The sequence below is a fragment of the Macaca mulatta genome, chromosome 15 (assembly GCF_049350105.2).
Source record: "Macaca mulatta isolate MMU2019108-1 chromosome 15, T2T-MMU8v2.0, whole genome shotgun sequence".
NCBI lineage: Eukaryota > Metazoa > Chordata > Mammalia > Primates > Cercopithecidae > Macaca > Macaca mulatta.
The window spans coordinates 24,611,476-24,624,267 of record NC_133420.1 but is presented as its reverse complement, the minus strand read 5'-3'; the positions used below and the strand labels follow the sequence as shown (position 1 = coordinate 24,624,267).

The following is a 12,792-nucleotide window of genomic DNA, read 5'->3' as shown; positions in this document are numbered from 1 at the left end:
CTGGAGAGGCCTCAGGAAACTTACAATCATGGCAGAAAGGGAAGCAAACACATCCTTCTTCACACGGTGGCAGACGTGCAGAGTGAAGTTGGGGAAAAGCCTCTTATAAAACCATCAGATCCTGTGAGAACTCACTCACTATTACAAGAACAGCATGGAGGTAACCGCCTCCATGATTCAATTACCTTCCACCGGGTCCGTCCCACAACTTCTGGGGATTACGGGAACTACAATTCAACATGAGATTTGGGTGGGGACACAGCCAACCCACATCAGTCAGGAAGAAAGCTTCTTATACATGATTTGGATGCACAATTATTAAGTTCCCCAAGTTGTAACAAGAGATGCATCCCATGATCATCTCTACCAGTGCCAACCCCCAATCCTAATAAAAAACTTCCACACTCACCTTCTTTATCAGTAACTGACCAGGAATACTTCTGAAAAGGCTTACTAGATGGAAGGGGGTCCATCTCCAGCACTTTGTAAATCTGGCCAAAGGCTGATAGTCTCAGTGCGTGCTAAAGAACAAAGCATTATATTTAATCACATTTCAGTAGCCATTCATAAAGCCCTTAGAACATCTAGCTAAAAAGATACTCATAAATTCTGACATTATAACAGCAGAAGTCCCTAACAACACACAAGAAACAAGTGTTCGAACACAACAATTGAGAAAATCAAGTTACTTTATCTCGCTAGTAAGTCAGAGTGGCATGCTCAATCTTCTACCTGTGCACTGTGGGTAATATCTTCTTTTTGCTGGATGGTCATATAGCTCAGAGCATCTGTTGGGTCTCGCTCACAAGGATCATGAAGACCAGGACCACCTTTGGCAAAGGAAAAACACAAGTGTCATTTAGAACTGAATTTAGAATTCAGTAAACTGAAACAAAAGAGAGACAGTTGGGGAGAATGAAGAGAAAATGAAAACAAAAACTGAGGAACTAAGTTAAAAGTCTGCTCAGTTAAGTGGAGTAAAAAGGACACACTCTCATTTTCAACATGTTAGCACTTGTATGTCCTTATTTTATACTGGAAGTCATTGTATATCTAAGGCCAAAACTGAGTCTTACTCTGAGAATTTAGAAACAGCACAATGAATCAGCCCAAATCTTAAAAGGGATTACATATGGAAAATAAGACCAAATTTAATTCTTCCAAATTTAAAACCAGACTACAAACAGAATGAACTTCATACATTTTAACTAAACATCTGCAATTTCAAATTCGGAGTTCGAGGTAAAGCAAATTCAAAGCAGACACAATATATTATTAGTACCCTTTATGTTAGTACATATAAAACACAAATTATAATTATTGAAAAAGAGTTTTATAGCACTTTTCCAACACGCATTCTAGTTGTCAAAATTCCAAGCAAAAGAACTCCTATGCAACATTTTCCTGTGTAGAGGACAAACTTGGCATATATTTAGAAAAAATAAACTAAACTGAGATTTGCTGATTGTTCTGCTTCCAGAGTTTGAAACCCTTACCAGGAAGTAGTATTCCAGATGCCAAACACTCCATTACTCGTCTCAAGGCCTCCCCAGCGCCCAAAGGTCTATTACAAGTACCTATAGACTTTTCACATATAAGTTCTAGTGGCTAGAAGATATTAAATTACAAATTAGTACATGCACCAAGGGTTAAAAGGATTCCAGTTAAATGTGAGCTAACATTTCTATCTACAAGGGAGGCCAAAGAGTGCAATTCAATTTAATATTTAGGGCCCACTCAACATTTTCCCCATGATTATCAACCTTTACCATGGGCAGAGTTTTTAAATCAAGCATTTTTAAGATTGTATCTTCAGAAGACATTTTTGTAACAAAAACTTTTATTTATTTACCCAGAAACGATCACTAAAGAAACTATAGTCTCTAATTCATTTAACAAAGACTTAACAAGCCCTCATATAAGTTAGTAATAGCTAATAACTAGCCAGTGTGCAAAACCCAGCCCACCTATCTCCCACTTAGGAAGCACACAAACCACAAATATTTCAATATAATAATAAGACTTCACTTCAGACAGCCTGTCTCAAGTATTACAATTAGAACAAAGGACCAAATCTCCAGATTCAGTAAACTAAGAACCCATGATATTTTGTCAAAGTAATCATTGCTACATTCATTTATAAAATGATCTTTCATGGCTTTATTTAAATTGTTTCATAATGTTCTTAAGTTGTCTTGATTGGAGCAGGCATAATTTCCAAGTTAAGTCAATTTTACAATATATATAAATGATATCCATATGGGGTTAAGTGTACTGTTTGCCTGACTTTAATTACTAACATGAACTTATTTGTAAATGTCTCCACTCAAAGAGAAAGCTACAGAGGTATAGGATCCTTATACCAGCCTATCGGGTAATTTTCATGGTAATGCAAGGGGGCACCAAAAGAGAAGTGGGTCAGCCAAGGAGGCTTTTGTGGGCAGCAGGTGAACAGTAAGTGATTAACCACCAGTGTAAGAAGACACTCACTTCTAAAAGATATAAAACCTTTTTGTCAGAAAAAAATATTTCAAGCCCTGTAACATGAATACAATGAAGTAGAAGAGGCAGGTTATACGCACAAAAGAAGGATTCATTTAAAAAGATGCTTTATTTTTTTCATGGCAAACATACATAATGCATGCCTTAACTAACTTAGGAGATAGCCATTTTAAAGTAACATCTCATTTCTATAGGATTTTCTCCGCTGCAGCTTCCAAATTTGCTTTTAGCCATATTTAAGTACTTACCCATCCTTTCAATGGTGCCCATGTGGGGACTCTGTTGCACAAATCACGCAGAATGCGGAGGACAATTACACATGATTTTAATCCATTTGCCCTTGCCTAAAACAAACAAAATGATTCCAGATATCCCTATTGAGATCTATTCTTCATTTTGGGCAGGTTCTTTCAAGCGAATACTAAGTAGCAAATTATTCATCAGTTATCAAGCAAACAACAAAAAAAAAAAACCAATTAATCAAAAGTAGTAAAATTGAGGTTTAAAAGGTACATTTTAAAAATAAAAGGACCATAATATTAAAATTAATTTCTTAGTCTCATGGCAACCCCACTCCAGGCAATCAACTAATTTAACCTTTATCCTTTCTCACGCATTTTGATTTTATAAGCAACCATCTGAAATTCAGAATACTAGGCCAAAAAGAATTATATGATAATAAAACATCATGAACTACAGAAGCTATACTAGGCACATATCTAAATTAACTCAATTACTCCAACAACCACACTATGAGCTAGAAAGCACCCCTCATTTTATGTAGTACACAGAAACCAATTAAGTGGCAGGTGTTCCAAATGAAACTTGCGCAAAGCTTAATAACAATAAGATAGTAACAAAAAGCCAACCTGAAACCATTTGGCATGTCGAAGAGACGCCAAGGCGTTCAGGCATTTCTGCCTGTCCAATAAGTCCGGAGGATCTTTCATCGAAACATTTTCTAACGGTAAAATGGGATAAAGAGAGACAGATACAATTTGACCAAGGGATTCCTATCAAATTATCAAACAATAAAAAATAAAAAGAATAATAGCATTTGAGTGAACTAATAAGACTCCCAGAAAATTTCCTGATTGGGCTGTGTTACTTTTTAAAAAAATTATGTGCACTATGATTATTATTTAAGTAAAGAGTCATCAGAGTAGTTCTGTGCACAAATACAATGAAGCATGAAAAGTTCATTCTGTAAACAAATCAATGACAGCTGCTACTTACAATCTGGGATCTTATTAAGCATGTATAACATCTCGGGCACAAAATAAGTACATAGCACTTTTTCCTTTGGCAGGACATAAAGAAGGGAAATCTGGGACCAATAGCATTAACAACTTTTTTAACAGAAGAAATCTCTAACCATTTTTAAGGAACACTGGAAATCAATTATGTCTCATATCAATGAGATATATTGAGAATATACTGAGGATGACAATTTTTTTACACTAGTTAAACTCATTCAACAAGATAACCATTAACAGAAACTTCACCCCATGATTGAGAACTCAAGTATCACTTTGGAATTCCCTATTCTAAACCAAAATTATTAAAATTACAAATATAAAATACAGTGAACTATGTTTCAAGTTTTATATGCCTTTTTAAAATAAAAAGCAACAAAGAATACTATTTAATTATGGCTATTCAGCTTGCCTTAGTTGGATGAAATGGCCCAAAGCAGCAAATACGCATATTTGAGAAGATGTCATATGATACGAAATTCCAGTTTAGACAGCCAAATTTATCTCCTCTAAGCTACTGAAAAATGGGCTTTTAAATTTTGGGGGTTGGTACATTATTTAAATGTACACAATATGCAAATGCTTCTTGAGTAATAATTCTTTGTTTAATACAATTAAGTCAGATTTACCATTCTCTTTAAGAATTCTCTTAAATATAAGACAGCCCACTAACACTTCTTCCCAGCATTGCCATGACAGTAACAGATCGGATAGAGGTAGTGCGTTTGTGTGGGCCAACTAATACAAGGTATGTATTTCTAAATGGGAGGCAAGAACAATGATACTTTTTGATTCCTTCAATTATCAGAGGATCCTATTACAGCAATCAATGTTTATTTTGTTGTTGTTGGTTTTTTTTCCTTTTTTTGAGACAGATTCTTCCTCTGTCACCCAAGCTGGAGTGCACTGGCATGATCTCAGCTCAATGCAACCTCCTCCTCCCAGGCTCGAGCGATGTTCCCACCTCACCCTCCTGAGTAGCTGGGACTACAGGCATGTGCCACCATGCCCAGCTAATTTTTTTGTAGATATGGGATCTCACTATGTTACCTAGGCTGGTCTCGAACTCCTGGACTCAAGCAATCTGCCTGCCTTGGCCTCCCAAAGTGCTGGGACTACAAATGTGAGCCATCACACCTAGTCAATGTTTATTCTAATTGATGAAATGTCATTAACTAAAAAAGGCATAACGCCAATAGAAAACAAATTTATTAAAGGAAGAACTGTGGTTCTCTTTACTGGCCATGACACTGTAAAGGCTGAAGTGCTATACACTTATTTTCTGACCAGGTGAGCTCTACACCAGTTATTTGCATTGTTTCCCATTAACCACTGCTAACAAAATCAGAATACAATGTTTTAATACTCCCTTTTACTCATAAAATGGGAAGCCTCAAAAAGGATTATTACTCTGATTTATAAATATAAATAAATGTAACATGGGTATTCATTTCATAGGTGATATAGCTCAATTTTGTCTTTATAGTGATGCAAAATATACAAGTAGCTCAGTTTAATGTTTCTATGTCAAAATGCTTAACTGTGGTCAATACAAGCATCTGTGTAAAGCTCACATATCAGATAAAACAAACTACTGTAAATGAATGTTTAGAATCTCTTAAAAGTTAGATATGACAAAAGTTGACTGACTGCTAAGTAATGTAATCCCAATAAATAGTATGGACCTTATTTTTTAAGATGTCAATTTTTAAATGAATACTATGACAAGCTAAATTTTATTCTATCATCTTACCAAGTAGGAATGCCAGGAAGAGGGAGACAATGGAAGAGGGAAGTAAGGCAGAGGATAGGAAAAGGCAAGGCAAGCCAAAATTCTTATTGTACTTTCTAATATTTTCATCCAGGGATCAGAGCTTGTAATCAGCATCTTACTCTGATTGTAACACAGATATTTTTAATGGGAGACAATGGCAAAAATATTTTGGTAAGTTATTTTATCCCAAAGTCCGATTGTAACCACAAACTCTTATTTTAGAAAACTGAGACAGCAGCTTGCTACAGACAGTCAACATTTGAAGACAACAGATTCTACCAAAAAGAAATGAAAGGGACAGGCACTGAACAGAAGACTTGCACCAGGTTCCCTCTTCCATCACCATCAGAATGACCATGTTTCTTCATGCTCTGATAGTCAGAAAATCAAAAGATCCAAAATGGCTTCAATATTCAGGAGGTAGAAACAGTAGAGGAGATATAATAATTCATCTCATTTTATCTTTTTCAAAGTTCTTAATACTAAAACAATATAAATTCATACAGTAGTACAGTGCTACCTATAAGCATAGATTTCCTGTTTCCTTTATATAATTAATAATATACAGTTTTATGTATGTTTTCATTCCTTTGAAAATAACTTCATTTAATCTGGCAATCGCAAAGCTGCTGCTGGGAAAACACTGCTACTCCTGGTAGCAGAATCTCAAGTTTAATATTTCTGAACTTTAATGTAGGCATTTAAATTTTGAGGAGGATCAAAACTTTTCTGATAACACATCTTGGAGTTCTTAATTAGAAACAATAGAACTGTGAGCCATTTCATTATCTCCTACAGTGACCAGTGAAACAGATAAGGAAGAGCATGGGAGGCAGGGGTTAGAAGGTGACAAAAATGCCAAAAGCAAAGAAATATAGCGGGTTTTTTGGGGGTTTTGTTTTGTTTTGTTTTGTTTTTTGAGACAGAATCTCACTCTTGTCTCCTCCCTGGAGTGCAGTGGCATGATCTCGGCTCACTGCAACCTCCACCTCCTGGGTTCAAGCAATTCTCGTGCCTTGGCCTCCCAAATAGCTGGGACTACAGGTGCACGCCACCATGCCCTGCTAATTTTTTGCATTTTTAGTAGAGACAGGGTTTCAGCATGTTGGCCAGACTGGTCTCAAACTCCTGACCTCAGGTGATCTGCCCGCCCCAGCCTCCCAAAGTGCTGCGATTACAGGTGTGAGCCACTGCACCCGGCCAGAAATACAGCTTTTAAGAAAATCTACCACTCAGTAACCTAGCATCAGGGCATGAAGGTACACACAACATTCTGGCAACGGAAGCACTAGAAAGTCTATTATGCCTAACCATGTTCATTTGGTTAGAGTTTTAAATCAGTGACCAGAATCACACTATACTACAGGAAATGTTGGTTGGTTTCTCTCAATGCCTTACATGCAAGCTAGCTATCCATCCCTGTTAACAAAACACTAACCTGGAGAAGGGGCAGGCAAAAAAACAAAACATGATTGCATTAAACAGGAGTTATATGTCTGGAACCCAGGCTCTTCAAAGTTAAAATAATTGAGCTCAGTATCATGAGGGGCTCCTTGACAATCAGGATGAAACGGAGCTACCAAGTCTATGCTGACAGAATTTTCTAATCAGCCTAAGAATATCGTGGCAGCCCCTTCTCTCTCGACACCTTGACGCTTTCTGGAGAAAAGACATGCCCTAAGCCACTGTCCATGCAAAACATGGGCACATAATAATATAAACAGGTAAATGTAGCAATAAGGTAGAACAGAGAAAGCACTGTTCTCCTAATTTATGTGACTAACGTCACTCGGTATGACTTTTCTTCAGTGGCATTCTGCCACTGGAAAGACAGTGCCTAAAAGTTTGCCCTGGATTGACCGGGTGCAGTGGCGCACACCTATAATCCCAGCACTTTGGGAGGCCAAGGCAGGCATATCACAAGGTTAAGAGATCAAGACCATCCTGGCCAACATGGTGAAACCCCATCTCTACTGAAAACATAAAAATTAGCTGGGCATGGTGGCCTGTGCCTGTAGTCCCAGCTATTCAGGAGGCTGAGGCAGAAGAATCTCTTGAACCCGGGAGGTGGATGTTGCAGTGAACTGAAATCGCGCCACTGCACTCCACTCCAGCCTGGTGACAGAGCGAGACTCCGTCTCAAAAAAAAAAAAAAAAAAAAAAAAAGTTTGCCCTGGATAACATAGATCCAGACACTAGGGAAGGCAGGAAAATAAAGCCTGCTGCATCATTATCATCACAGTTGTGATGGCTGTGCTGTAAAACCTACTGCCTTGACCCTAGCAAGACACATGCTAGTGAATTTCTGCCAAGAAGAGCGAGTTCACACTGGCACCAATATGAAGGGACTATGAGGCAACTTCTCTGAGAGTCCCCGAAAATCTGCCCCAGTACTGAGGAGAGAGGTGTGTCTTAGTCTAAGCCACAAGTGTCTCTGTAGTTTCCTTATCCACCTGGTTTCAAATTGCATTATAAATAAGCAGATAATCTATCACCCCCTTCAATAGCAAATATATTTCTAATTTAAAATCACAAGCACCAAAAGAAATTGAGACTCTGTGTGAAGCTCAGAATGACCAGATCAGCCTAACCACTCATGCAGTAATCTTAGACAATAATGGGAAGTGGCCTGCATACTAGACGTAAAGTCAGGAGAGCTGGGTAAAATGTGAGATTTTCCTCATTTATAAAATGGCAATTAGCTACCCCATAGGGCCGTGTGAGGGCTTTTAAAATAAATCATATATGAGGAAGTGCTTATCACATGGTAGGTTATAAAAATATCTTAACAGAGATTAATCTTCAATATATATTACTTGAGCTATGAGATGCCCATTAATACTTCTTACACACTGGAGAGTCCTATTTAATCAGACAATATGCTGACTATGTTAATTCACTTAACAGATTTATAGGGCTTTTTAAAAAATCATCTACTATGTATCAGGTATCCTTAGAGATGCTAAGGATAAAGGACAGGCAAAAAGACACCTGAATTATAAGATACAATATACCAGGTTTTTATCATTAGCACTGCATAAACCAGTATACTGATTCTAATACTACACATCACTGGGTGTTGAAGAGTTTAACTGTGCTTGGGTTGACTTCTTCTGACCCACCATGTGCACATGATTTTCACTGTTAAGGCAGTTTGAGTAGGTGGGTTCAATAAGTTGACAACTACTATTTACTGAGCAACTGCTTTGTGCCAGTTATTGTACAAGTCACATTACATAAATTCTCTCACTTAAAACAACTTTCTAAGGTATTTATAATCCACACTTAAAAATGAGGAAACCTACCCAAGGTCACACAGCAATAGCAACTAATGGAGTTAAGAGTCAAACAAGGCCAGGCACACTGACTCACACCTGTAATCCTAGCAGTTTGGGAGGCCGAGGCGGGCAAATTGCCTGAGCTCAGGAATTCGAGGCCAGTCTGGGCAACATGGCAAAACCTCATCTCTACTAAAATAGAAAAAATTAGCCGGGCATGGTGGCATGAGCCTATAGTCCCAGCTACTCAGGTGGCTGAGGCACGAGAATTGCTTGAACCCGGGAGGCAGAGGTTGCAGTGAGCTGAAATCATGCAACTGCACTCCAGCCTGGGAAACAAAGCAAGACTGTCTCCAACAACAACAACAAACAACAAAATAAGCCAAACAAAAGACTGCTGCACACCAAGATCTGTGCTTCTATGCCTTCATTAGCAGGAAACATGTAGTAATGGGGACACGGTTATTCTACAGGGCCTTCAAGTAAAGGGTTAGAATACAGAAAGAAGACGCACAACATGGGAGGAAACTTACCTATGAAACAGTAAACAATACCAAAGAGATTCACTCTGTATTATGGCAATTTAAAATGTAAATCGTGATTTGAAAGGAGTAGGTACTTAGATCCATTCTGCACAATTCTGAGAAAGTAAGTTTCACGCCCTAGTCCTCTGGTTCTGTCTGCTTTCAACCATGCTATTTTTTTTTTCTTTTTTAGATTTTACCCAAATATGTGGCAAGAGAGAGAAAAGAAAGATGTGAAGTGTGTATGTATTGTGAACAGTTTGTTTGGGTGGGGGTAGGTGAAGGAAAGTTGAGATACGTAGGAAAATGTCTCCAAGAAAAAAGTTACAATAGATTTTTTTTTTAACTTGGAGAAAAAAAAAAAAAAAAGAGTATAAATTCGGAGAAAAAAGGATAACTTTCAGCCCCACAAATTCCTGGGACCCGAATGAATCTTGTGCTTTTATTCCATGCAGCTGAAAAGAATTGCATCAAGGGGATGAGGAGCTGTCTAGTGTGAGAAAACAGAATGGTAGAGCCCAGGTCTGAAGTGCATAATGATAGACCAGATCCTCCAAGTTGCCTGGGAAAATGCAAACCAGTAGCAAAGATCAAAAATTGTCTTTGACAAAGCCCAGGTTAGACAAAATGAGCAAACTATAAAAGATATCAAGTGAGTCAACAGGGCTGGGATGTTAAGGACAACAGCAAAGCAAATCTTTCTGTCATTCAAAAAAAAAAACTAAGATGTATAAAACTTTAGATCAAAGCTGATTCCTTCACCTTACCTGATCCCATATAACAGCTGATGAGAATCAGCTCATAGAGGTCTTTGGATCCTTCAGTAATTCAAACACCTTGAACAGAGACTATGACTCTCTTACTTTATTACAAAATCTATTCTATAATAGTGTTCTAGCAAGGGTACAATATACTAGGAATGTTTTCAGCTTCTCTAAACAGAAGTTAAAGGCAACAGACCAAGTTTAAAGGTATCACTGAAAGCTATGACAAAATCTCATGTAAGTACACAAAACCATAGGAATAATGATGACTGAGGTTCCCTTAATACTTTCAAAAAAGAAATGAAAGAGATGCTGACAGATATAAGCAAACATGTAATTAACCTAGCCTTTGGCAACTTCAGTCTTTTTCTCATCTCCCTATATACTCAGATAATTTTTAGTAATACCTGTAATTACAACACTACTTAGAAATGGTTGGTTTTATACTAGAGGGTCAAGTAGAACACATCTTACCAGAATTAACATTTATCTTGACACTGCAGAAATCATTTTATAGTTCTACAGTTAATGGTGAACTGTAAAGCTGTTAAAAAAATTAAGCCATTTAAGATTGGTTCTTCAGAGGTGCCATAGATACTACATACAGCAAAAAAAAATTTAATGCATAGGCATAAGCTCAATTATAGATTGGATGCCCTTTGATTTTAAAATATGACTCATAAATGTGTCTGGTTTATATCTGTTGAGTTATGATACAGATGATTTTAGTTATCCCAAAAAGCATTTTTTTAAAAAAGAGTCTACCACTTTTACCTTAAGTGATTCTATGAGTCATGTCTCTCAAAAATTAAAATTCTAACTTTACTGGTACCTTTTTCTCTACCCTTATCACCAAGTTGAAATAAACTAAGAAACTGACCAATATTTATTGTGGCACTGGTATTTCAGGTAAGGGAGTAAGCAATGGGACTTGTTGAAAGTCTGGTGATGAAAAATAGCAACAGGGAGTCCCCACTGGCCCAGATAGGCTGCACTGCCTCTAAACTGTCATGACAGAGTGGCCAGTTGGTCAAAGGTTTGACACAGGAGAAATACCACCTGGCAAGTTTCAAGGGAATGAGAGGCAGAAACAAGCTAACTTGACAAGATAAAAACATCAGAAACAGAAGCCCACCACAACCCCATCATGAACTTCTCAAAACTACCAATAACTGAATAGATTTCTCACTCTACTTTTATGAGCATGACATTGCCAGACAGCAATTCTTCTTAACTTCAGAAGAAAGTTAGTTTAAAGAATGATTCTCACATAAATCATATTCAAAATGTTAACAGGGTCACAAACCTCCTAGAAAAAATTTACTCAACATTATCCATTAAAAAAATTCAGTTACCCAATTTACGTCCCTTACACTATAAAACAAATCTAGACACAGACATGTACAAATCTTACAAGATTATATAGCTATTAGAAGTCAAGAGCAATATGATGCAAGTAATTTTTTTTTTTTTTTTTGGTGGAGTCTTGCTCTGTCACCCAGGCTGGAGTGCAGTGTTGTGATCTCAGCTCAATGCAACCTCCGCTTCCTAGGTTCAAGCAATTCTCGTGTGTCAGCCTCCCGAGTAGCTGGGATTACAGGTGCCCACCACCACGCCTGGCTAATTTTTTTGTATTTTCAGTAGACGGGGTTTCGCCAAGTTGGCCAGGTTTGTCTCGAACTCCTGGCCTCAATCAATCCACCCACCTCGGCCTCCCAAAGTGCTGGGATTACAGGCATGAGCCACCACGTCCAACCAGGATGCAAGTAATTTTGGAACAATGAGTAAATTTGAAAACAATTCTGTTTTGGACTACATTTAATCCTGAAATCTGACCATTAAGACAAACTACATAGAATAAGTTGGCTGATACCAATAACTTAATGTAATACTAGACAAAGTAAAACAGAACAGCAAATGGTATAAAAATTAAAGCAGAGTTAAAACCAACAAGACAAGCACAGGTTTTTGAAATAACATTTTATATTTTGAATTCATACATTTTTGCAAAATATACTGATTATGTAGAAACAAAGCCATTTAAAATACTATTAAATAGAGTGGCATAAAACAAACGAAGGCTGTTATTTCCTAAATCCATAAAACATTGTTAACATAGCTTTTATATGAAGAAAACAAACAACAACAAATATATACATATATATGCATGTGTACCTCCATCCTTCTTCTCCAATTCGTCCCTAATTAGAGGTGAGGTAAGTATCACCTTCAAAGTTAGTGTGGGCTCTTTTGTATTCCGAATTACAATAGATGCCTCATTTACACATTGTTCCACTTGATACTTCTCTTCTGTGAGTTTCTGAAAGTCACCAAGATTTCAAAATCACCCAGTTAATTAGACTGAAATCTCAAAAGAAAAAAAACGAATGGTTGTACTAAGTTCTCAAATGTTATTAACTATTAATATTACTGTGCTCAAACGGCAAAGAAAGCCTGTAACTAGTTCTTTACTGGGGATAACACTTTTCTCTCCTCCCAACTTACAAGAAAACCCTCTTTCTCCATTCTTTACAAAGCAACCACAATGTCAACCATCCATACAATTACGAAACAATATTTAAAACCATTCTAATATTTGAAAGTAAAATGCCAACAGCATCAGTATGTGATAAATGGTAAATTATTGTTCTTAAAATTATTACAGGAACTATTATAAAATAACAAATAGCTGGG

At 37.2% G+C, this 12,792-nt stretch overlaps 1 protein-coding gene across 6 annotated transcripts in view; it reads right to left on the bottom strand.

Annotated features, from left to right (window-relative positions):
• Nucleotides 1-12,792, bottom strand: part of STRBP (spermatid perinuclear RNA binding protein) — a 150,572-nt gene that overhangs the window by 48,151 nt on the left and 89,629 nt on the right. For all 6 annotated transcript variants that reach the window (XR_013404579.1, XR_013404580.1, XR_003722988.2 and 3 more), the window contains 6 exon segments: nt 12,274-12,418; nt 3,372-3,463; nt 2,751-2,846; nt 1,497-1,608; nt 733-830; nt 410-521 (listed from right to left, as the gene is read on the bottom strand). Coding sequence is in view for 3 of the 6 variants with exons in the window: in XM_028834225.2 (XP_028690058.1) it covers nt 410-521; nt 733-830; nt 1,497-1,608; nt 2,751-2,846; nt 3,372-3,463; nt 12,274-12,418 (655 nt within the window). In the remaining 3 variants the exon portion in view is untranslated.